At 37.8% G+C, this 27375-nt stretch overlaps 1 protein-coding gene across 2 annotated transcripts in view; it reads left to right on the forward strand.

Annotated features, from left to right (window-relative positions):
* The first annotated feature begins 3366 nt into the window (after window positions 1-3366).
* LOC115432414 (glucocorticoid receptor) overlaps window positions 3367-27375 on the forward strand; it is a 134472-nt gene continuing 110463 nt past the window's right edge. For both annotated transcript variants that reach the window (XM_030153242.1, XM_030153243.1), the window contains exons 1-2: window positions 3367-3928; window positions 5805-7081. In XM_030153242.1, the coding sequence (XP_030009102.1) occupies window positions 5814-7081 (1268 nt within the window). In that variant the 5' untranslated portion in view covers window positions 3367-3928; window positions 5805-5813. The remainder of the gene's footprint in view (window positions 3929-5804; window positions 7082-27375) is intronic.

Raw genomic sequence — 27375 nt, forward strand, 5'->3', positions numbered from 1 at the left:
TGTAGTACATTCCTGCAGTTAGATCCTCTTAAATCCCCTTAAATGTTACACACTGGAGTATGACGTTTGTCACGCACAAGTACACAACACTTTCCCTAATAGGGGATGAGAATTTGTCTTTTTTTCTTTGTTGTGATGTTAAAGTTAATGCGGCATGTTCGGGTTTCAACTTTCTCTTTGGCATCTTAAGTCAAATATTTTATGTGACTTATTGCATTTCAGACATGATTTGTAAATTATTCAGTCTCCAGAGATGTCTCACAGACACCGCAAGGACTGTATTTAGCTTTGGATACTTACCAGTGAAAGCTTTTGAAAGAAGTCAATAAAAAAACATATGATTAGTAGGTTGAAATATTCCCCTTTTCAGCAGTACACAACAAAAACGCATGAACCCACTGCATTAAAAAACACAAGCTTATGGTTATAGTCAGTCAGGGATGTAGAGTAAATGATCTGGAGTATAACCCATAAACACCCAGTGCAACTTTTATTGCAGTTACCCTGTGAATTTCTCTCTCTATTTAACTTTTTTTAATGGATTTACCTCCATTTAGTAATATTATCCTTTGTATTTTGCATTTTTTTTCAGTAAAAGTCATACATCTTCCTATATTTAATTCACTGATCATGTAGATGTTCATAAAAACTCCAGTCAAAGTTGAGGTTTATTCTTTTAGAAACAGAGAAAACTGGAGGAATATTATTTTAACCCATAAAGACCCAGTGCTACTTTTGTGACAAGTCCAAAATAATTTTCCTCTATGTTTAACTTTTTTTTTAACGATTTATCACCATTTACTCTAATATCATGTTCTGTTTTGCATTTTAAGTGAAAATCAGGTATTTTCCCATACTGAATTTACTGATCATGTGGATGTTCATTGAAGCTCAAATTAAAGTGAAGCTTATTATATCCTCCCAAGACCCAGTGAGTAAACATTTTTGCCATTTTACATTAAATAGTTGCCTTAATAGGAAACAGTGTGATGCAACAGTTTTTTCAGATACATTTTTAATTTTTTAATGTAATGTCCTTTTCAGTGGACTTTTTTTTTTTTTTCTTTTAAAGTAAAGTTGTGAAACCCTTGTCGACTACAGAGGACAAAAATGCATTGCTGGGTCTTAGGAAGATATCAGAGACACAGAAAATTGAAGAAAAATGTGACTTTTCAGTAAAATATATCATTAATTGAACATAAACCAAGTGTGTTCATCCACTGTCACTGATTCAACTCCATGGGTTTTTACTGGTGAATCAATGTTGTAGAAGATGACAGTGTTTCCACGGTAACTACAGAGCCTCTGAACGTCCAAATGGGTCATATCTGATGACCATGAAAGATGATAAACTGTATTTTACACCAATTATTTACATGGATTGATAGGATTAGTGGATCAACAGGTATTAAACAGTTTAGATCAGAAGCTGGTTTTGGTCGATGGTGGATGTTTGGGTCTTTATGGGATAACGAGGAATTATGTAGAATCTTAACCACCTATTCAGATAAGATAAGATAAGTTAAAGCAGCAAGAGTGGAGCACAACAAAGCACACAAGAGAAAAAAGAGCATTTAGTCAGCACAACCACAGATACACAATAGGAAAAATAAAAAAATAAAAAAAAAACCACTATAAATACCATTTACAGTTGTTGTGCACACATTCCAAGCAACACTAATGAAACTACTGTGCTTTGAATCTTCAGTGATTGTGTAAAAATCTGTCATTAAAAGTAGTTAATTACTTTTGAGTAAATGCTGCTTCAGATCAAGTGGAGGCTGTTAGTTTCCACAGTCCACTGTTGGCTGGTGAAGCTGCCCTCTGACCCTCAGTCTGTGCTGTGGTTAAATACTGAAGACACTGTGGGCAGAAAAAGCACTGGCCTGAGGAAGGAGTCATGTTCCTGATCTGAAAGGCCCGCAGGCACTTTCTGTGTGGAGCTTGTGTTGGTCTGCTCTGCCATGGTCTGCATTTGGGATTTGGTTTTACTTTGTACAGGCACTGAGGGCTTCCACTCTGACCCCTTCTTCTTCTTCTTCTTCTCCTCCTCGTTCTTTTTGTCCTCCTCCTCCTCCTCCTTCTTCTTCCCCTTTTTCTCCCCCTCCTCCTTCTTCTTTTTCTCCTCCTCCTTGTTATTATTATTATTCTCCTCCTCCTCTTCCTCCTTCTTCTTCTCCTTCTTTTTCTCCCCCTCCTCTTCCTTCTTCTTCTTCTCCTCCTTCTCTTCCTCCTCCTCCTTGTTATTGTTATTATTCTCCTCCTCCTCTTCTCCTTCTTTTTCTCCCCCTCCTCTTCCTTCTTCTCCTCCTTCTCTTCCTCCTCCTCATTCTCCTCCTCATTATTATTAATCTCCTCCTCCTCCTTGTTATTATTATTATTCTCCTCCTCCTTCTCCTCCTCTTCCTTCTTCTTTTTCTCCTCCTCTTCCTCCTTCTTCTTCTTTTCTTCCTTCTTCTTCTTCTCTGTCTTCTTCTCCTCCTCCTCTTCCTCCTCCTCTTCCTTCTTCTCCTCCTCTTCTTCTCCTCCTTCTCCTCCTCCTCCTCCTTCTTCTTCTTCTCCTTCTTCTTCTCCTCCTCCTTCTCCTCCTCCTTCTCCTCCTTCTCCTTCTTCTCCTTCTTCCCTGCATGGTTCTTGTGTTTCAGTCTCAGTGTGGTTCTCAGCAGCTGCAGGTTAGGTAACCTTCTGTATTTTTTCCTCGGTATCCTGGATGGATGCCAGTAAAATTACTCTGCAAGGTGTCAAAACAAAACGGTTTGCATTTTTGTGGTTACTTTGAAGTCTTCATGTAATATCTAAGATTTAAATCAGTGAGGTGGAAGGTGAATTTTACTGACAGGAGCAGAAATCTTTTATCTCCAACTTTCTTTAAATTTGAATTTATTTCACTGGAGTGTTTGGAGTTTTGTGTGTGTGACTGTGTGTGAGTGTGTGTGTGTGTGTCTGGGGAGGGCAATTTAAGATCCCATCGTGTGGGGAACACAGCATTGGCCCACAGAGACACGTTTTGACAGATTCCCCAACAGAGTTTCAGTGGGGAAAGGGGCGTTCACCTGCAAGTGTCAAACCAAGAAGTGCGTCAAAAGTAACACAGACAGACAGGAGACAACCGGAAGTACGTACACTGTGGCTTCAAAATGAAAGAAAAACAGTGTTTAATAGGAAAGCATAAACAGAACAGATATGACGCAGTGAGTTTATATAAAATTATCACAATCGAAGACGCACGAGATGGTTCTTTTTTTTTACGCATTAATCTATGCAACAACCACGATTTAGATCATGGCGCAGAAATTTATTTTATTTTGAAAATCGTAACGGAAGCTTTACTGGTGTTCCATCATACTTGACATCGCTCAACTCTCCGTCCGCCCAGCCGTGCCTGAATTTGCGGTTGAGTGCGCCAGGCTGTACGGCTGTATTATATAACTTTAATGTACTCACGGGTTTAATGGCGCAAGAGCAGAATGCGGGAGCGCAGATCTGTCGATTTATTGCGGATTTATTCTGACATTCCCTCCGAGTGAAACGATTGATCACTTTTCCCCCTACTGGCGACGTGCGTTAAAAGTTATCGACATATCGGGGAAACGGCGCACACACGGCGGTTCTCACCAGCTCCATCTAGGTCAGCAACGTTGTTGACTTTTTTCTTTCTTCTTCTTTTTTTTCTGGTAAAATAGTTGATTTTCCGGATTATGGTTTCCTTCCAAACGGAATGAAAAGGCAGTGACACTTGGAGCTGACATTTCACCACGCAACATTTCTCTTCCGAAGGGCTGTTATTGAGCGCTCGACTCTGTGGACATTTGCGTTATTTCTCCATTTTTTTTTTTTTTTTTTTTTTTTTTTTTTTTTGTAAACCCAACTTGGACGGACAGATGACCTAACCGGTGGAGCGCAACCTTTTTTTTTCTTTTAACTGCAGGTAAGAGCTACTTTTGAGATGTGACTGATCATTTTGTCTTTGCAGAAACACTGGAAACTGCTGTGGAAACTGGTTGTTGTATCGAGGGAACGCATAGGTTGGTGAAAAACGTCCCCCCGGCGGTGCGTTAAAGGCGCATTAACAATTCAGCGACCGTGTCACACATTGTAAATGTACATGTAAGCTATAGACGTCCGTGTTATTTGCATGTGACGTTAAGAAAAAGAAGAAAATGTTGCACAAACTTTAACCTAACGGCTGCGTATAAGTCTATCCGGCTTTAGGCGTGTGATCAGTGCAATTTCTCATCGCAGCCAACAGGTTGCACTAATGGTGTGGTTCACAGCTGTTAGGAGAGGAAAAGTACTGCAAGTCATCCAACTCCAAACTTTTTACACTTTTTACCTTTAACACATATATCTTTTTTTTTTATTTAACCGAAACTGTGTTTTATTTTAATAAATAATCACCGGTCAACAACCTATTTCTATGCATATTTGCGCCAGTGCCGTGTCTGTCTGTACTGTAGGGAACTGTGTGTGGGCGTGGAATTGGTGGTGAAACATATATGATCTAAACAGAAACCAAGCTATAATGTAGTGAAAAAAAAAAATGCAAAAAACCATAAACCTTTTAGCACATTTGGATCCTTACAGGAGTTGGAACCTCTTTTCTGGCACCAAAGCGCACTGGAGAATGTAGACTGTATGATTTATGGAGCAGTCCTCAAGGAATAATGTCACGTCAGCTGCTGGAAGCAAAAAAAAAAAAAAAAAAAAAATCATAACCAGTCGATTGTTGATTGCTGATTAGAAATTCTAATTAAATTAGAATATAAATAAATAGAGCCATCCTGAGGCGCACGGTGATGCGTTATTTCAGGGTAGTAGATAGATAACCATATCCTATTGCCGACGAGGCGTGCGCGCAGCCATGGATATATATATATGTGCCAGTGTATTTTTAACATTTTCCAGTCGCAGTATGTGAAACAGCATTGTCTAAACTGACAGCTTGCTTGACTAGTTTCTGCCCCTTCCAGATATGGCAGAGCTATCGTGGTTAATGATCAACAGATGAATTAGTAAGTTGCATAACTATTCCATGCAAGGTTTTCCATTGGAGACCCTTAACTTTATTTATTTATTTATTTCATTTGATTTATTTCATCTATCTTAAGAAGAATTTGTGACTTGGTTAAATGTAAATGACATGTCCCCCTTGCCCTCTTTTGCATTTAGACATGTGTGGTGGCTGCTGCTAATGCCCAACAGCCAGAGGCCCATACTGCGTTAATCTCTTTCAGCAGATGTATGTTGTTGCTCTCTAGGTCTGTCAGTGGTATTGCCTGAAACACAAGTTAAGCCCAGGCATGTCTTCCACTTGTTGGCTCTGCTCCAACCTGCACACAGCTAAAACAGCAACCTTACATGTTCGCCGGTACAGAGTTCAAACACATAACTCGGGCATTATAGAGATTTATTTTCCTGTAATGACTGTCCTCTTTTTGTGCACATTTATTCTGTTTAATACTGCCTGTGTTTCTCATGTGTTGGTAAAGTGTGGGTGTGAGGAGGAGAGAGGGCCTGCTTGATTAAGCTGCTGTCACTTCTTAAAAAATTGAAATAAATAAGAGAACAGTGTAGGCAGAGAGATAGTAGACGTGTGTTTCTTTGGCTGACATGTGTAGTTCTTTTAAACTGGCGAATATTTTTCGGCAGATGTTTTAATGCACCTACTTCTTGTAATGATTAATTCTAGACTCAAAGTATCACAGTCTGTTTTACGCTCTAATCTTGTCTCTTTTTTTTTTGTTTTATTTTTGTTCCTGTACTGTGTGTTTTCTCTCTTGCACTTGCCTTCACTGTCCTGTCAGGATAAAGAAATGGATCAGGGTGGACTGAAGCGCAACGGTAATCGAGACGACAGCCTGACATTTGGGGAGACAGGAGCCAGACTAAGCAGAGACACAGGTGACACAGCTGGTTCGCTTCTCCAAGCTGCGATGCACCTGCCCAGCACCGCTCCCCCGACCCAGCCCCCAACCCAGCCCATGATGGCCCCGAATGGCAGGGGAGGAACCAAAGAGCAGGGGGAGCTCGGAGGCCTCTTTGATCCTCCGCAGCATCACGTCCTGTGCAAGGGGACGGAGGAGGATAACGTTATGAGAATGCCCAAACAACTACAACACCAGGATATTTGTGTATTCAACATGGACGACAACTTGCCGCTGTTAAACCAGGGTATTGGTGATCTAGACCGGACGTCCACATCCGTCATCAACACCTCAGACTTTTCTGTCCTGGGCAATCTTCCTCTGCCGGACCTGTTTGGCCCACATGTCAAGCAGGAGGGGGATTTTCCTCTGCATAAGGATGGAGGAGGTTACGGTGGACACACAAGCGCCGGTCCGTGTGATTTGGATGGCAGCACCGCTCGTCTAATCGAGGATAGTGAGATTTGGCAGGACCTGGACCTTCCTGTCTCACTACCAGAGATAAATGAGTTGGTTTCAGAGGTAGCCCACTTGGATAACATCCTGCACGACAGCAGCAGCGACGGTGGGGGACCTGTCCGCAGTTTGCAAAAGGAAACAAAGCCTCTACTGGGCAACGGAGGGAACTGTTCGAATGTGAACGGCACCGATCAGCAGCGCGCCTCCATCCATCATCATCACCAACAGCAGCAGCAGCAGCAGCAGCACCACCTTCTGCACCACCAGCAGCTTCACCATCCACAGCAGCAGCCCCAGTCACTTCTCTCTAGCGTCATGATCAAGGAAGAGAAGGATCCTGATGACTCTCACATCCACATCCGTACTCCCGGTTTTGTCAAACAGGAGAAGCCGGACAATGCTCCATTCTGCGCTTCACAGTGTCTCCAAAACAGCATGAGCTCCCTCCATGGAGGAGGAGGAGGGGGAGGAGGCACCATGTCTTCACCCGTGGGTGTTGGCTACCAATACAGAGCCACCCCGACCTCCACAGTGGGCCCGCAAGACCAGAAGCCCTTTAGCATGTACTCGAACCTGCCTCCGCTGGGGGAGAGCTGGGCCAGAGGGGGCAGGTTTGGAGAATCATGTGGGCTGCAGAGGAGCGACAACGGACTCCCCTCTGCCCCCACCTTGGCAACTTTTCCCATCAACTTCTCCAGGTAGGTCTCATGAAATTAAGCTTGCTGTTTACTTTTGTTGTTGTGTTGGGTTTTGTGTTTGTTTTCCCTCCTCACGTGCTTGACTTGTGACTGGCCTGCATGCTTTTGTGCTCAGAGGGCATTTGCCGTGTGTACATGTTAAAATGTGGGAAAAATATGGAAGAGACAAGTGGGGTCAAAGTTGGTTTATATTCTTTTACAGATTTAGCATTTTGGAGTGTGTCATAGTACATTGTATTATCTAGCTCAGTGATTCTCAACTGGTGGGTTGCGACCCAAAAGTGGGTCGCAGACCCATTTTTAGTGGGTCGTGGGCCTTTGGCTGGGCCAAAAATAATGTTAAGAAACACTAGTTGCAAATTATTAATTGAATTAATTTTGCATGAAAACACCAAGTGTGTTAAATGTCAGTTACTGAAAGGTTCTGATTGTTATGTCATCTTTATGATTAATGTTTGAATAAGTGATTGAATGCACTTTTCATTTTTAACTGAGTAAAAATGTACCTAATAGTGTTAAAGGGAGCATTTCCCTTTTCAGCATCACCACCTGCTGGGTGTTTTGGTTTATCATTAAACTTGTCTTTTGTGTTTTTATACTGTGATATTCTGTATTATCTCAGGTTCAAAACACACCATCTTTTCACTAAATAAATTTGACAGGTTTAACTTTTATCAATTTGGGTCATGTCTTGTCCTTGAGGGTTGATAGTGGGTCCCGAATCCTGACCAGTTGAGAACCACTGATCTAGATTAAGTGGTTTATTTGGTTCTATTTTAGCTATATACTGTCAGAATGGAAACAGTAAACAATATGAGAGTAAAAGCTGCAAATTTGACTTGAGAGATGGAGAAGGATACACATGACAGTACATTCTAACCTGTGATGGTGAATCATTATGTAGATGTGGATTTTAACCTGTACATGACATTTTAGAAGGAAGTACAGAGTATTTTCCCCTTAAAAACAGCTTTTTCTCTTCTTCACTAAGTCACAAAAATCCTGTGTGTTTGCTCATGTTAGTGGATGCACTTGGACAGCTCCAAACAAAGCATCAGCCCCCTTCACTCTCTTGGAGGACACCTTGACTGTGCATTTGGCTGGTACATGCAGTTGACATCTTGGAAGCCTCAACGTTAGTTGTCCCTGGTCGGGTGGTTCTAGCACAGGAGAAATGTCACCTTAAGAGGGACATAGAAAGGCGGGTCACATGTGACACACAGGGCCTTTGAGGCTTATCGCCTTCAAAAGTCAGACACAGGAATGTACATTTAATCCAATTTATCTGCATCACGTGATGTTTTAGGAATGCCATGACATATAGAAAATGGGAATGGATTCTGTGTATTTGACTGAACAGCTCTTCTTTTATAGAATTTGTTAAGGATAGAAGTTGCCCGATTACAATGAGACAAAATGGGACAAATCTATGAAATGATTGTTTATTTTAAAGGTAGTTCTGCATTTTTTTTTTTTATTGAACTTTTTTTTCAAAACTTTTTATATGTAGTAGTGTGCATGCAGCTTTGCTAATTCTAATATAGAGCAGGTATGATTTATTGAAATTATAAATAGGTGTTTTTCTGTTTACCGTACACTATTTGTCAACACGTACGTACCCCCTCCCCTCATTTGTAATGCTATTCTTGTTTTAAAGATATAACTGAGTTATGTAAATGTGTCATTCCACAGGAAGTGATTCATTGAGAAAACAAATGTGGATTTCAAAGGATCCAGCGGGGTCATGTTTAATATGAAACGAGCCCTGTGAGAAAATAGCATATGTGCAGCTCCCTGAAAAAGAGAAGGGGTCTGTTGGAAACGCCACTCTTCAGCTTGAAAAGGCTGATAACCGCAGAGGTCACAAGTGGAACGCTGAATGAGACAGAGGATTATTTCCAGTTTTATGAGATTGGATCGCGAGTGTGGCTTGAATAGACAGATTACAAGAGGGTATTTGATTAATGTGGGGATAACGTTGTGAGATATTGTTGTGTTTTCTTCTGAATGAGACGTTAAGGTGTTGGGCTCTGACTGTGGGGTAAACGGGCCAAAGATGAACGAGGATGTCAGTGACTGTTATCTGGGGGCTGTCAGACTCATCTGCTTCATATGCTTGTTGTGATGTTTACCAGTTTTAACTGTGGAAAAGTTTCCATGTCATGGTTTAATGTGAAAACTCTTATCTACTTTTTTTCACAATGATCTTGAGTGTTCCCACAAACAGTAACATCTGGTAGAAACTCATATAGGCAGCGTTCGATTCACTTCATTGCTAAGCTTCTATAATCACAAGTGTTTTATACGTTAATATATATGTTAATGGCTGGTCCCTTTGTCACAGTGCTGATATACCTAGGCTATTTCCTGGAATGTTTGTGTGCTGTGTTTGTGTTGCATCAGCCTGGTGTGTGTACTGTGGTCATCTGAGGTGCAGCTGTGAAGATAAACGACTGATAGCAAAATGGATTATAAAACATCTAAAAAAAAAAGAACCCTAACTGACTAATAAACCCAGCATATCCGGATCTTTCTCCTTGCTTCATGTCACAGGCTATTCTCTGGAAACATCATTATCTAAATGACTAAAATGATTCACTGAACACTTACTACATGTCCCATGCTATTAGTTTAATCAAAGATGAGATAATTAACAGACTTTTCATGCTTTTCATTTTGATAAACTTCCTGTTGATTAAATTAAATTGAAATTTTGCAGTAGATCAGCATTGTCAGCATGCACTCAACCCCCCCCCACCCCCACCAAAAAAAAAAACAACAACCCCAAAACAAATGACTGTAGATGACACTGCGAAGTAGCACGGGATCATGGGAGTTGTTGTTTTCACCACCATTACTGATGAAATTGTATGTCATGTGACTGTTTACATTTAGTGAGTACATAGTACACACACACATACATACATACATATTCACATGATGTCAGTAGTTTTAAATGAAATAACCACAATTAATGCATGTGATAGAATGTGAGTACAAAGCAGGTCAACAAAATTAACAATACAGACTTTGTCACTTTTAGATTTTTTAATGCATAAGTATTAGATGTGATAGCTTTAACTAGGATCTGGTCCAGTTAATGACCCAACAAACAATGACTTTTATAGGTTGCTTCTTGCTTCATGTTAAAATGAATATGCATTTGAGTATTCAGAAAGGTATTACTGCGTTGAAATACAGTACTTCATCACATTTTATGGTACAGATTTAATTACACCATATATTATGTTTCCCTTAAAGTATTCTAAATAATTGATCACAGGCTGAAAACAGAAAAATGACTGGCTCCGTGGTTACCAAGATACTTAACAGCTCATTTTGCTTCCATTACTGTACGTCCTGGAGCCCACTTCATAGTTCTGTGGGATTTTTCAGCACAGTTGGAGCACAGTTTGGTTCAGTGAAGTTGGTTGGCTCGAGCTTCTTGTTATATAACTGATAATCAAATAGATAAATGCATTTGTTTCAAGTGCAGGGTTGAATGAGGTACTCGAATCATTCTTTTAACATACTCGAAGCAGAATGATAATCCCTCCTCGAAGACCATAATCAGTATTTGTGCTTAACCCAATAAGACCCAGTGTTACATTGGTGGCAGTTCCCAAATTAATTTTTCTCTCTATTTAACCTTTCCTAAGTGATTTATGAGAATATTGTCTTCTATATTTTACGTTTTTCAGTGAAAATCAGGGCTTACTCTGTATTTAATTCACTGATCATGTAGATGTTCATAAAAGCTCAGATTAATGTTGAGGTTTATTGTATCAGAAAGAGAGAAAACTGAAGGAAAAGTGACTTTTTAAACAGAGATATCTATAACTGAGCATAAAACTTTTAAAAAGATGTACAAATTAACTATTATTCAAAAATATAGAACTCAGGATTGACTGCACAAAATACTTGTTTAAAAGACTAGGATCAATATTGGTAGTTGAGATATGGACATGATTTACCTGAATCAAATTAAATATGTATTCTCTTCTGTTGTATATTTAGTAATGATTACATTGAACATTTTATTGTTTGTTTGTTTTCATGTGGAAGTGTTGTGTTAAGTGAAAATAGGGTTAGGCAAAATAAGTCTTAACTTCAGCCTAAACCCTTTTGGTCGCACTGTATATGGAACAATGGATGTGTTGTTTTTTGTTTGTTGTTTAAAGTAATTAACGACCGAATAAGCTACTACTACTACTACTACTACTACTACTACTACTACTACTAAAACAAGTGTCTTCATCTACTGTCATTGATTCCTGTTTTGAGTATCTGATAAATGTTATCTTAACCCATAAAGATCCAGTGCTACATTTGTGACAAGTCCAAAATATTTTTTCTTTATGTTTAACTTTTTTTTAAAAGTGATTTATCACCATTTGCTCTGATATTATGCTCTGTGTTTTGCATTTTTAAGTGAAAATCAGTTTTTTACCCATATTTAATTCACTGATCAAATTAAAGTTGAGGGTTATTATATCAGAAACAGAAAATTGAAGAAAATGGGACTTTTTCAGTAAAATATATCATTAACTGAACATAAACCAAGTGTGTCCATCCACTGTCATTGTTCCAACTCCATTGATTTTACTGGTGAATCAATGTTGTAAAAGATGACAGTGTTTCCACGGTAACTACGAAGCTTCTGAAAGTCTGAGAAACTGCATTTCACCTCAATTATTCACACATATTGATAGGATTAGTGGATCCGCATGTATAAACATTTCAGATCAGTAGATGTTTTTGGTCTCCAGTGGCTGTTTGGGTCTTTATGGGTTAAATTTGATTATATTTGTGGTCAGCGTTCATGGCGTCTCTTCTGTTTTCTGGCTTTGAGGCTTAAACCTAATCATAAAAGTCATGCAGGAATCATAAGAGTCATGCTGATTGTAAGAAGTGTTAAAAAGCTGAGGTGAACTCATGTGCGTATCTTGACCGGAGCGGTTGTGAGACAGACTCTGACTGTGTGTGTGTGTGTGTGTGTGGCGGTCGACTGGGAGGCCACGTGTACACATCTGCTGTGGTGAGCTGCTGCCTCTCTCCGCTCACACTGTCACTCAGTCATTTTTTGCTCTTCACCTTTTCTGGATGGGGCCCCTCGAATGCCCCATATTTCAAGTGTGTACATAAAAGTGTACATGAAAAGCTGTCGTATACTGCACGCATGGTTTCCTGCTAAATACCTGCAGATTCTCTATGTCTCACACATACACTGTACTTTATCCCCATATAATTTCTAACAAATTTCTGAAAGCAAAAATAAACTAGAAAAGCACTTGGAGAGCGCTGACCTTCGCCAGGGCAGGTCACCCCCCCCCCCCATTTATCACCAAAATGTAATCATTTGTTCCTTGTGCCAGTATCAACTTTTCTTGAAAATTTTATCAAAATCCTTCCATAACTTTTTGAGTTATCTTGCTAACAAACAAACAAACAAACAGACAAACCCCGATGAAAACAACACCTCCTTGGTGGAGGTAATATTTCTGGCTCATTTATATATTTAAACACTGTGTTTCTGTGCATGTATGTTGTTCATGGTGATTATTGTTAAAGGACTTCTGTCATCATTTGTTGGTTTCTGTAAACTTTCTATTGTCTTTGGACATATAGGGTGTGTAAAATACTCAGGTTCTTAGTTTTCACTTTTGAGTGTCAGTGTGTACAGTTTGGACAAAAATATTGGGACTTTTTAAATTCAGTTGTTTCATTACTAACAAGAGGCTGTGCTACAAACAATATTGATAAATGTCAGAATCTAGTTTAATAATGTGATAAATATTAATGTAAACATTGTAATTTCATCTTCAGGTTAATTTTGTTTACATTATCATGTAAAACACTTATGAAACAATGTGATATCATGACACATTAAATCAAGAAGAAATTCTGGAGTCATTATTTATAGGTTATTAGGCTACTATTACCCCACTCTCCAAAGGGGAGGCAAGGGGTATTGTTTTTGGTTCGGTTTGTTTGTTTGTTAACACTCTAGCAGCAAAACTATTGGTTGAATTCATACCAAACTGGGTTTATAGATTGCCAGTGACCCAGAATAGGTGTGGTTACATTTTGGGAAAAGTAGGTCAAAGTTCACCTTTTTTATGAATTTAAAAAAATGTTTTTTCTTCTCCCATTTACTTATGGGCAAAATTTCAAGTGTCTATAAAAACATCAATTTTGTTTCAATTTACTTCAAACATGGCACATATATAGAGGCAACTGATATGCTGACGTCAGCACATGCATAGACATTTTGACATCAGCTGGATCGTTGCCAAAATAAGCTAAAATATGTGCGAGGGGCGAAGTTTGTTGTGTCTGGTACCACTCGTTTTATTTGAGATCACAGTTGGGCTGAATGTGGCCCTTGAACGAAAACTAGTTCAACACCATTGACTGTTAATATCTTCAGTGTAATTTTTGCACTTAGCAAATTCATCACACGGCCCAGATTGGAATCTTAGGCGGGCCGCTTTTGGCCCCGCAGGCCACATCTTTGACGCCCCTGATGTAGACTGTTTATTAGACACTTTTCATTCCTGATTTAGCCATGAACACATTTAATGCACATTTTGAAGTCCAACATTAGAAACAATGAATAGAAACATCAACATTTGAGTAGAAATATCCTCAGTTTTGCTTGAAGTAGCCTTTGCATTCATTAGAAAAGACTAAATCTGAATAATGGGAAATGAAAAAGCCTTTATTCTATAAATTTCTAGTGTTTACCTAATGTCAGTGACCATTTGACTGATCCTGTGTGTCTAAAAACAGCAGTAGAACGCTCTACTTCTACTGTATTTATTGGAGCCGTGACTAAATGTGGCCTACACTTCTGCCGGATGACACATTACAGCCTAGTTTATTTACCCCCAAACCAATTTAGAGAACGCACATAATTTACATATTCTCTTTTTTTTCTAATTTGTTTGACATTTCTTGGAAGCACAAATGATAGAACACATCAGCAGCAGTTGGCTTCATCGCTTCATCACCAACAACCTGTTCTGTGTCTGGCTGCATATTTTTTATAGTTTTCTTCAGACTATCTGTTCTGTGTTCCTCTGCATTTGGATGTTGCATTTTGGAATGGGGAGTTTCATGAATATTTACTTAAAAAAAAAAAAAAAAAGTTGAATTCTCTAAAGGATAGATTTGTTTTTAGTTGCAGCCAACAGCTTATACTGCTTCTCATCGTGAGTAGAAGAATATGAATGAGGCAGGTCTAAGCACAGAGCTGACGTCCATGTCCACTTTTAGAGTCTGAATCATGAGGCTCAGAACCAGGGAGAAGTTATGCAGCAAAAAATGTAAACGTGAGTTGAGCTGTAGCGACAGATTTCAGGACTGATGGCAGTTATTGCAGAAATGAAGATTAATGCAAGGCGATGAAGAGGATTTATATGGTGGTAATTCTGATTCTGTTTTTCATATCACTGTTTGGTTAAGCTGTTATACTGTCTTTGGTGAACTGAAATTAACCCATAAAGACCCAGTCCTACTTTTGTGGCAGTTCCAAAATATTTGTTTCTTTATATTAAACTTTTCTTAAGTGATTTATCACCATTTATAATAATATTATCCTCTGTATTTTGTGGTTTTTCAGTGGAAAATCAGGTATTTTGCTGTATTTAATTTACTGATCACATAGATGTTCATCAAACCTCAGATCAAAGTTGAGGGTTAATATTTCAGAAACGGAAAACTGAAGAATAAGTGACTTTTTCAGCAAACATATCAACAACTGAACATAAAGCAAGTGTGTCATTGATCCAGCTCCATGGGTTTTACTGGTGAATCAATGTTGTAGAAGATGACGGTGTTTCCACGGTAACTATGGAGCCTCTGAACGTTCAAATTGGTCATATCTGATAACCATGAAAAGATGACAAACTGCATTCTTACACCAATTATTTACATGTATTGATAAGACTAGTGGACCAACAGGCATTGAACAGTTTACATCAGTAGATGATTTAGGTCAGTGGTGGATGTTTGGGTCTTTGTGGGTTAAAATGTAAAAACTAACAGTATAGTGTATGCTTATTGACTGTTGCTATGAATATAAAAAAAAAATCAGGATTATTTAAATGCTTCTTCTGAAATGAAATCATTTCACAACAGGTAGTCAGGCAGATAAAATAAATAAAACCAAAGTAGGTCAGACCCATGTCTCAATTTCTTGGATTTGTAATCTAAGATTATGACAACCTCAATCCACTTTGTTTGTTTGAATTCCTGTTGCCTAATAGGCTTACTGATAACGGTCCTGCTCTATGTGGTGTTGCTTTTCCTTGGTCTTTGCCCCTTATTGTATTTTATAGTTTTATGATCAATTTCCAATGTGTGCATCTGTGTTTGTATAATTGCAGATATTTTTGGTTTCTAGATTGGGACAGTTTTACAAACATCTTTATTGGCATTGGTGTTTGTTCAAAGATCAAACCGCTACCATAAATAGGTTTTCGACTGTAGACGTGGCCTAAACTGTCACCAGAGGACACACCAGTTCTGATCATCTGCCAAGACGTGTTTCCCAACAACATCCTCTTTCATTCACTCTAACAACAGCCCTTTCCTCGTTCTTTTTTTTTTTTTCTGTCTTGTTCACTCCCCCTCCTACTGTACTGTACTGGGGCTTTGAAGTAGCTTGGTTCGGGGTCACTGTGGTACAGAGTGCAATTTGAAGTCTAGGCCTCTTAGCAGTCAAGCTGTTTCTTTTTTAAGGCTGTTTTGGCGGCTGTCATCTTATTTACACTGGTGTTAGATATCATGAACATGCTGAAGGTCGACAAGACTGTTGATTCTCTTTCTACAGCATAAAGATAGTGTTTGTTTGTTTTTTCCACAAGGGATGAGGAAAGCCTATCAGTTTTTGTTCACAGATTAAATTCTTGATTTTTTTTATACACACACAATACACTCACATATGGTGCAAAAGGCACTTAGATTAGATTAGATAGAACTTTATTGATCTTTGGGCAGAGCCCGCACAATACTGAATGCACACATAAGAAATATGATGAGAAAATAGTAATTAAAAAACTGTATGAAGGAATGAATGAATGAATTAACTTTATTTTGAAGAAGTACAGGGTGCTTGCACAGGTCTTGAAATTCTTTAAATGTATGGAATTTTGAAATGCTGTTTTTCAGACCTTGAAAAGTCTGGAATTTTGTGTGAAAGTCACAATAAAGTATGGGAAAAAAAAGTTTCTGTTATAGTCAAATTTTAGAGTATGACCAAAGGCACATAATCTTATAAAATAAGGAATACGTGAGGACTGGTACTGGAATGACTCCAATGAAATTTGTTTGTTTGATATCCATGCACTTTGGTGATTTTCATTAGTTTTGAAAGTGTTTCTGTCAGTAAAATATAATTTACTGCAAATTATGCATTCACTCATTTAGGGCTGGGCAATTAATCGATTTTAAATCGAAATTAGATTTTTAAATTAGGACGATTTAAAAAAAAAAAAAAACGAGAAATTGTCAAATCCATTTCATCTTTCTCATGCCTCCGAGCCGTGTGCCTCCGAGTTACCGTAGGCTCCTCCTCCTATCTGTGAGAGTGGTCTTAGACAGAAGTCTGTGTAATGACCACGGACATTAAATCTGTGATGGGCCCGCAGTAGTGATACCAATGTAAGCCGTGGTTTCACGCACGGATCCCACAATTCAGATAGAACTGCATGGGCATGACTCACATTATGTGGTCCACATTAAAAAAAAAAAAAATAGCAGTTTTGAAAAAGTCTGGAATTTTTATTTGGATAAAGGGCAAACACCCTGTAAGTAAGAACAATATACAAAGGTGAATGAAAGGCAAAGAGAAACCACACATTTAAACGGAACATTCCAGAATATAGAAGGCAGTAGGCTAACTAAAAAAACAACACAATATACAACAGCCTCACTGTGGCTCCTCAACAATGCTTTATGTCTGAAATACTATAAAAACAGTAGGGACAGGGAAAAAACAGACAGTTGCACATTGGAAAGTATTAGTAGAACCAACAATAAACAGAGCAGTAATAATAAAGTAGTAATAATACAGTACATAAACATATTCGCTACTAAGCCCAACTACAACCAAAATAGTGGGATTCTTTGTCCTTCTCAGTGAATTGGGATCATTCTGAGGGCTGTGCTTTAAAGTTTAAAGTTTTCAAATTTTCTACAGTTTTATTTGTTGGTATGCCGTTAATTCCCCTCCCGCTGTTTTCAGTGACTTATCGTGTAGCTTCACTCAAGCATGCAACAATTGGATGAAAAAGTGACAGCATGAAAGCAGATAATTGGGATAACTTGTTTGCAATGGCTGAAATGTGTCTCTTTCCAGTCAGTGCTTCCTCAGCCCATGTTGACAATCAAACATTATTGCAAGCAGACCGTACAGATGTGTCAGGACTGAGTGTAAATATAGCCATGACTCAATGGACTTCATAGGAATAGGATTGGACTTGTTATGTTTGGCAACAACTACATCAGGAAGCAGGATGTGGAGAGTCTAGTGGCTCAGGCTGCCTTTGCCTCTGCTGGTCCATTGAATTTTGGGATGAAATACTGCGATGAAGATAATGGCAGAGAATTTCAGATTTAGTCAAATACTGTGCTTACTTTGGATGTTGTTTTTTTAACCCATAAAGACCCAAACATCCACCATCAAACAAAACCATCTACTGGTGTAAACTGTTTAATACCTGCTGATCCATTAATCCCATCAATACATGTAAATAATTGGTGTAAAAATGCAGTTGGTCATCTTTTCATGGTCATCAGATATGACCCATTTGGACATTCAGAGGCTCCATAGTTACCCTGGAAACACTGTCATCTTCTAAAACATCGATTCACCAGTAAAATCATGGAGTTTGATAAATGACAGTGGATGGAGACACTTAGTCTAAGTTCAGTTAATGATATATTTTACTGAAAAAGTCACTTTTTCTTCAGTTTGTCCTGTTTCTGATATGATTTAATGATTTAATCTGATCTTTAATTAACATCTGCATGATCAGTGAATTAAATATAGGAAATACATGACTAACACTGAAAAAATGCTAAATACTTAGGATAATATTTTAAATATAGAGAAAAATTCTTCCAGGAACTGTTACAAAAATAACACTGGGTCTTTATGGGTTAATCAGTCACATTTTTTGGGCTGTTTTTGCATTAGAGTCTCAGTGCTGCATACAACCAAAGGAACAGTGCAACAAATGACCTCATGGCAATTATGACGTTAAAGTGAAATTATAATAATGACACAATGGACGTTACTTACATTACCTTATTATCGCTGTGTTTCCATAAAATGCCGAGGGAATTTGAAACAACCTTTTAAAATGTTGCAAAGAAGTTTCCATAACCTGGTTTGGACTGTTGTGTTTTCATAAGGGTTAGGTTATTATGTATGCAATAAACAGAATAAATAGAGCAGTGTTTATCTGCACCTGATCAGTCATAAATTATTGATTAGTTAAATTTAAAGCCTAACACACTCACTATAATAACAATAACAACAATAATAATGAAACTAAATATGACTGAATTAAAATTAAAAAATGAATAACAAATAATCTATTCCAGTTCTAAACTTTGTTCTCTCAAATTAATTCAACACTAAATGAAAATGATCGTTTATCATGGCACTAATTTGATTTTGTGATTAATGTTCTGTTTCTGTTTTGTATTTTCTTGACTATGAGAACCCAGTTCGGTGTCACTGAGACATATTGTACATACTGTCAAGTGTGTCAGACTTGTTTAATTTGAGGGGCCACATACAGCCCAATTAGACTTCAAATGGGCCGGAACATTAAAATAATAACATATTAGTCTATAATTAGTGACAACTCCAAACTTTCAGACTCAGCTTTAATGTCATTCAATCAACAGTACATGATAGAACGAAATATAGTTACCCAGGTGTCTGTGTTGGTAGCGTGAGAAAAGATAAATGAATAAAATATAAAATGAAATATATAAAAGCTAAATAGAATAGAGTAAAATCTACCATGGGGGCGGCTCAGATGGTAGAGTGTCGTCCAATAACCGAAGGGTTGGTGGTTTGAATCCCGCTCTGTCCTAGTCAATCCATTGTGTCCTTGGGAAAGACACTTCACCTTCCTTGCCTCCAGTGCCACTCACACTGGTGTATGAATGTGTATGAATGGTCGGAGGGGCTGTAGGCGCGAATTGGCAGCCACACTTCTGTCAGTCTGCCCCAGGGCAGCTGTGGCTACATATGTAGTTTACCACCACCAGAGGGGGAATGTGAGAGCAAATGAATAATGGGTCAATAATATAAAGCGCTTTGAGTGACCAAAAAAGCGCTACAGAAATCTAATCCATTATTTATTATTATATATAAAATATGCAAAAGATAAATAACATCTAAATATGTACAATATGGCACAATATACATTGTTGATATTGCACAATATACAGTGTGCAATATCATCTGTGTTTTAGCATGAAAAGCTACAATTAAATGATGGAAGTATTAAATCTAGAAACTATCCTGAAAAAATGTGAATAACATGAATAACCTGAAATTTCTTAGGAAAAAAGTAAAATTTTAACAATATTATACCTCGGTTTATCAGTTATACTTATGCATTACAACTTACAGATCACAGTGGATCTAAAAATGCATTTAGTAACAGTTTTTTGTGAAAGGATTGTTTGTAAATGTAAAAAATTTCATGCAGTTGTCTTTTACACTAAAAACAAAAAAAAATTCAGAGTTGTCATTATTTAATAGGTTATTATGATCGCATTGTACTGATCTGAGGCACTTGAAATCGAATTGGGCTGAATGTGGATCCTGAACTAAAACACTTTTAACACCTTTAACTAATATCAGTTATTATCTTAAGTGTAATTTTGCATTTCATAAAAAACCATCCCATGGGCCTGACTGGACGCTTTGGTGGGCTGGCGTTGGCCAAGCATCAAAATAATACTTTGGCACATTCAGTTGTTGTTGGTGTTAAGGCAGGTAAACCCAAGGAACACAAACATTAGACAGCTGTTAATTCTGCACTTTGCTCTCTAATTCTGCAATCTGTCTGATGTGTTGCAGCTTGTTTTCTGATCAGTGAATCAAGTTGGTGGAATTTCCTGCCTCCACCTCAACAGTGAAAATTCCTCACAGTAGACATTTACTTAGATATGGACTTAGACAAAGACTTAAACATGGACTTAGACATAGACAAGACTTAAACATGGACTTAGACATGGACTTAGACTTAAACATGGATTTAGACATGGACTTAGATGTAAACATGGACTTAGACATGGACTTAGACTTAAACATGGATTTAGACATGGACTTAGATGTAAACATGGACTTAGACATGGACTTAGACTTAAACATGGACTTAGACATAAACTTAGACTTAAACATGGACTTAGACATAGACTTCGACTTAAACATGGACTTAGACATAGACTTATACTTAAACATGGACTTAGACATAGACTTCCACTTAAACATGGACTTAGACATAGACTTATACTTAAACATGGACTTAGACATGGACTTAGACTTAAACATGGATTTAGACATGGACATGGACTTAGACATAGACCCAGACTTAGACCAGTGTTGTATAAAGTACTGGAAAGTCACACTTGAGTAGAAGTACAGGTATTCTACCAAAAAATTACTTGAGTAGAAGTTCAAGTCACCAACTGAAATCTTACTCAAGTCAAAGTCTTTAAGTGTCTAGTATTTACTGTACTTAAGTATATCAAGTAATCTACAATTAAATGAACTCAAGTAATGAAAGCAAAAGTACAAGCAAATGTTAATAAATGTTAATACCAACCAAAGGCAGTCAAAATCTGGAATATTACACTGCTGCTCACATCAACACATCACCAACAGGTTGAGAGCGAACCGTTGTTAGCACTTGTCCATTACCTGATCGGTTTCCTGACTTTGTTGCAGTCACTGGTAATCTAAGCGGTGAAAACACCAAATTTCCTTTATTATTATTTTTTTAATGAGTAATGATACTGTGCGTTAAAAATATATGGGAGTAGAAGTATACAATTGGGTTAGGAAATGTAGTGAAGTAAAAGTGAAAGTACACAGAATAAAAAATACTGACTAAAAATACATCCTCCCAAAACGTACTTGTGTACAATAGTGAAGTATTACTATACAACACTGATATAGAATTAGACAGACTTTATTTGTCATTCCAGATTTTATATAGACAGGATAAAATAAATATGCATAAAAACTATATGTGAAGTATAAAAAACTGTGGTTGTCTGACAAAATACCCAATTTTCTCTAGTGAATATTGCACAGTTCTATTGCACATTGGTGTGTGAGGGAGGAGGGGGGATAGTATGTTGAGCAGTCGCAGTCGTCTTGTCCTCTTTGCTGCAAACTTGTCTCCCTTAATGTGGGTCATTGTCACTTGGTCTCCGTCTGTCCCTCACCTACATACGACCGCTTTTAATCCCTCATCCTCTACAGGGTAAGGAGGGGAATGCCCTTAATCTGTAAAGGAATCCACGCCCACTATCGTCTAATAAACAAATCCGTCGCCTCTGATTGAAAAGTTTGTGTTTGTGCCTCCTGTTGGAAGTTGGTGTTAGTTGATCTATTCATCATCCTCCCAAATGGAATGACTTATGTAAATATGCATAATATGAGTAATTCTGAGGGGGATTTTGATTTCCTTTTGCACTAAGAGGGGCTGGGAACAGACTAAATGAGCTCTGTAAATACTGTGGTCAAACTGCTTTATTCATTTAGATTGTATCATTTCCCCATTAGAGTATTTGTGCGAGGGACAAAAGTTAAACGTTTCCGCTGCTTCTCGTTGTCGGTATTAGCAGACTGACCAGGAAGACGTCAGCAGGAGGCAGCTCCGACACCAACAGCAGGCCGAGACGCAACCTGTTCAAGTGTGAACAACAGAATGACTCCCCTCCTGCTCAGATGACGTTCTTCTGATTTCTTATTCGTCATGTTGTTACAGCTAATGTAGCACTGAGCCATTACCAATGTATAATCGAAAACGCAATGCAGTCGAGTCAAATGTCCTGCCTGCATTTTGTTAGAGGTGACAAAATTGTGCATGGGATCATTGATTATGATATTACTGTCTTCGCAAGTCACTGTGAACAAAACCTAAAGAGCTTAGTGCAGGCAGACTCTGAAGTGTGACTATAAATGGACTGACATAAACTCACTAGCCTAGTGACTTATGCTATTGATATTAATGCTACAAACCCATGGCTTCTGTGTACCATAATCGCACTGATAAACAAGTGTTCAGAGAACGCAGACCTCCGCCAAGCGCTCCGAATGGTGTGCATGTGTGGATCGACTATTTCTTTTTAAATTAAACAGTTTCAAGGTTGTTCCATACAGCAGAAAAAGTTGAAGCTTGGTACCAGTCATGTATATGTCAAATTATATTAAATTCCAATCAATATTTGTTGAGTTATAATGAAAAATGTGTCGTAAATGGGATTTTCAATGTTAAATTGAAATGTCCACAGAGTCCACATTCCACAGTGGATGTGGATAATTATGTGCCAGATACAAGATATTGTTATAAGCTACAGGTGTATGAAATTGGAGGCTAATCGGAGTCGTTTTGAATTTTTTATGAATGTTCGAAAATTGCTCAATGATGAGAGATGGGAAAATTTGAGATTTTGTGACCTTGCTGTGACCTTGAACTTTGGCCTACTCGGCCCAAAATTTAATGGGTTGGTCCCAGGGCCTAGGCCTATCTGTGGGTAAAATTTGGTAGAGATGGTTGTAATAGTTTTCCTGTAAATTTGCTAACAAACAAACAACACAAACAAACAAACAAACAAACAACAAACAAACACAAAGTGGTCACAATACGTCCTGGTGGAGGTAATGAGCCAGTTAAATCCAATGCTAAGTGAGTAGCAACATTAGAATAGAATAGAATAGAATAGAATAGTGCCTTTATTGTCATTATACATATGTACAATGACATAAAAAAATATTATTGTACAGGGATGTGTTGTTTATTTTTTTAATGACACAATCTGCAGTACAGTATTTATGACTTTAGTATACATTTAATGAGACACACCCATAAAGACGCCATCCACTGGCAGCCACTGTCATTTACTGATATAAAAAATTAAATAACTGTTGATCCAATAATCCTATCAATTAGTGTTGTTTTTGTCAATGAAAATTATGATGAAATATCTTCGTCAACAAACCTTTATCACATGACGACGAGACGAGACATAACAAAAATGGTGGTCATGTGACGATCACTATAATTAAATGTGTAATGCAATATTGTTGACTAATAAAAACGAGACTAAATGTAGTTTACAAAAGGAAAAACTGTGATAAAATGTCTCTTTGTTTTTGTTAACGAGATGAGACGAATTGACGTTATAATTTTTAGTTGCATTACTGCAGGTGTGCTGTGAAATTGTGAGGTCCGCAAGTTGCCTCACGTTTCGCACCCAGGTATTATGTTGCTATAAAGATCTTATGGCTTCTTTGTTAAAGATGCAAGAAAAAAAATTGCACTTTTTTCAGTTTTTTCTGTGTAAATGGAAGGCAGGGACAAGGCAATATGGCAGAAAAAAACTCTATCTGTATTTTTTGAATGCTATAGTAATTTTAACCTATTATTTTCTGCCTACAACAGCTGAAGACAAAACATGACTCAAAAATACCTTTTCTTTGCTATACATTTAGGCCATATTTGACTGGAGATTCATTCACAATCAGTATTTTAGTTCTTACTAACATCACGACACATATCTCAATTACAATCTGTCAAAATACACACTTTATAATATATTAAATTTTTTTTAATTTTTTTTTACATATCATCCTGACACCCAGGGGTATTTTGGATTTTTTTTTTACATTAAATAATTACCTTTTTTGTAAACTGCATGATGTCACAGTTCTTTCAGATACATTTTTTTATATATTGTAAATTATATATGTATGTATGTGTGTGTGGGGACAGTGTTTTTTTTGGTGTTCTGCCTTACCTGCCAACTTTGATCTTTGGAGTTTTTTTCAACAGATCACTTCGTAGTTATCGAGGAGTTGACCCACATGATATGAGGGAACTCTGCAGTGTGTTCAATATTGCAGTGGAAATATGACATGAGATAAATGACCCCACCTTACAGTCACCAAAATACTGCCAGCAGTTAATCTATGAGTACAGTACAGTGTACTGTAGGTGGAGCTTTGTTTGATTTGCCAAAATGTGCAACTGGTTGGTCTGTGTATTCAGGGCTGATTCATGTGAATTCAGGATGCATGTAAGTAAGACCATTTGTCTTTTTCATCACAAGTCAAAAACCGTTTCGCTTTGTGTTTATCATCCCTGTTCCTTTTCAATGTATCAGCCAGCAGCAGTCAAGAGGAAGAAAAGTGAATATTATTTTTCTAAAAGGAAGTGTGAGGTTGTAAAATGCACATCACATTTGTGTGATGTGCATAAGGCTTGAAGATCTGGCCAAAAGATCATCATGTGATCTTTTGAGGGCGAATCATAATCCATGATCCATGATTGGAATCACATTTTTTCTACCTTCATATACTATTGGCAAGTTACAGCCAAAGCATGAGAAGTTTTCCTCCAGTTGTTGAAAAATAGGTAGTTTTTTTTGTTTTATTTATTACATCTCTCTATGGGCACCATTATTCATACAAAGCACATCCAGGCTTTACAGGACTTGTTTCCATGTTGGCTATAGCATAGACTCATTAATGGCATCAGTCATCTTTTACTTCAGGTCGTTGATGTCCTGTATCTTTGTTTGATACACGATATCTTTAACATAAACCCATAGAAATAAATCCAGGGCAGTGATATCTGGTGAACGAGGTGTCCAGGGGATTGGACCATCCCTTCCAATCCAAAGGTCTGGAAATATTTGATTTAGGAACCCAACCAACATGCAGTCCCCAATGTGGTGGTGCACCATCTACCTGAAAAATGATGGTTGGTTGAAGGTCATCCAGTTGTGGTGACACATATTCAGTCGAAAGTCAAGGTCACCATTTGCAGTAGTTGAAGAAAAATGGACCAGTGATTCGACTGCGCATGATCCCACAATGTGATTAAAAACTTTAATAACCGCTGAGTACATAGAACAAATCTGATCTCATTTTCTGTTTTTATTGAGGTGAACATGAATCCATATTTTCCTGCATGTACTTCTCTGACAGCAGTTTATAACACATCAAAAACATTTTTGCACATCAGCAGCAGAACAGCACATTACACAAACTTCACAAGCCAATGTGAACAAAACCTAAACAGCTTAGTGCAGACAGACTCTGAAGTATCACTATAAATGGACTGACATAAACACTAGCCGAGTGACTTATGCTAGTGACATTAATGCTACAAACCCATGGTTTAGTACAACGCTCTATGCAAAGTACCGTAACTCCACTGATAAATGAGCCATTTAAATCCAATGCTAAGTGAGTAGCAACATTTTACTGTGGTGTTATTTATTTTTTTAATGAGACAATCTGCAGAACCCCTCTGAATTGTAGATCAATGAGAACACTCGGCCCAAGATGTACAGTATTTATGACTTTATGCAGCCCTCTAGCATACTTTTTATGAGACAGACCATACCTTGTTAATTAAAGATGATTTATAGCTACGTATGTATTATTACTTTATTTTTTGAGGTTTGTCTTGCTACTTATGTGTTTGTTCTTGATGTACATGAGTATATAATGTCTGCACTGTCAAGTAAAATAGCCTAGGGCACAAGTATACAGTATGTATGTTGCATATTTGTTTTCATTGCATATTGATGCACATATTTTAATCCTGGCCAGGGCAGATAGGAGCCTATGCATGCAACACACGTCCTTCCTTTGCCGCCCTGATGTTTGCATGAGCTGGCAGTTTCATAGGTTGTCACCAGACAACGCAGAGGACCTTGTGCCATAGGCCGGTCAATAATTTACCTGACCAAGGTTACTGTACATGTGCAGGCAAACATTCACCCTCTGAGGCCGTTGTTAAGAATTACACTTTGTGCAACCTTATGACTCGTGCCAGCTGCTTTGAGACAAAATCTGATCATCATTTTGTGTTGATCAAAATACTGTTAGCGCAGTTCAGTCCAGTCCAGTCCAGGCTCAGGTGACCCACTTGAATGTGTTTTGTAGTGCAACTGCAAAACTTTGCACAGAAATGGTTGACAGTGTCATGCTCTTAGATGGTGATACCGATGTGTGTACAGATTTTTAGGTTAGTGTAGCTGAGTAAACCCATGCAATCTACAAGGAGTTGTTAATGTGTTACTTAAGGTCTCTGCTTTAAAACCTTGTTGGCTTATCTTTACAAACAGTATTTAGCAAGAATATAATATTATACCAGTATTTAGCCTCTTCACAGTTGAACAGCAGAGTAAATTTACAGTTGTACCCTGTTGTTTCCATGTCCCTGTTGCCAATTGTTTTTTTTTACAGCAAATCTTGAAACATCTATTTATGTCAGTACAAGTTTAAGTCTTTATTTCTACAGATCGAAAGGATTAAATAATCAATGTCATCAACTATGAATTGGCAGCTACTTAGATAATCAATTAACTAGATATCTTGTGGACCTATGGACATCTGTACCTGTCATCTTGGGCTTAGTAAAGAAACACCGATCCATGTTTAGTTTAACCATTATCAATATTATCATGTCAAACCAAGCATCTTATCCATTAAATGAGAAAATAATCAACATGGAAAATATGCATTAGCATTAAAGTCTAAGCCTCCATTCTCAGGTGATTACTGTAGCTGAAACAGAACAAATTGAACAAAATATAAAACACTTTCTTTCTTTTCTTTTGTGCAAGTGTGCATTTTTTTCAACAAAAACCTACCTACTAGTCTTTACCAAACCCAAAGTCAGCTTTATTGTCAGTTTTGACATATGTACAGCACGTATAGAAAGCAGAAAAAGGAACATAGTAAAAGAAAAAAAATAGAATATAATTATAAACATAGACCATAGAATATAACTTATGATTTAAGTTACTATTATAATTTACGCTGGAGAAGTTCAGTATGTCACCACAGCTTTCGTTTTGGCAAATGAAATGAATTTTGGGGTTACTTAAAGCTATATCTCCAAATCCGCCACTGACATTACTCCTCATTCACATAGGAGTAATGTTAGCATAGGGCTCCAGCATCGTACCGACTCAGCTACAGGGGAAGGTACAGGGTTAATACACTGGTATGTCTG

Source organism: Sphaeramia orbicularis, chromosome 14 (genome assembly GCF_902148855.1).
Source record: "Sphaeramia orbicularis chromosome 14, fSphaOr1.1, whole genome shotgun sequence".
In the NCBI taxonomy this organism is placed as follows: domain Eukaryota; kingdom Metazoa; phylum Chordata; class Actinopteri; order Kurtiformes; family Apogonidae; genus Sphaeramia; species Sphaeramia orbicularis.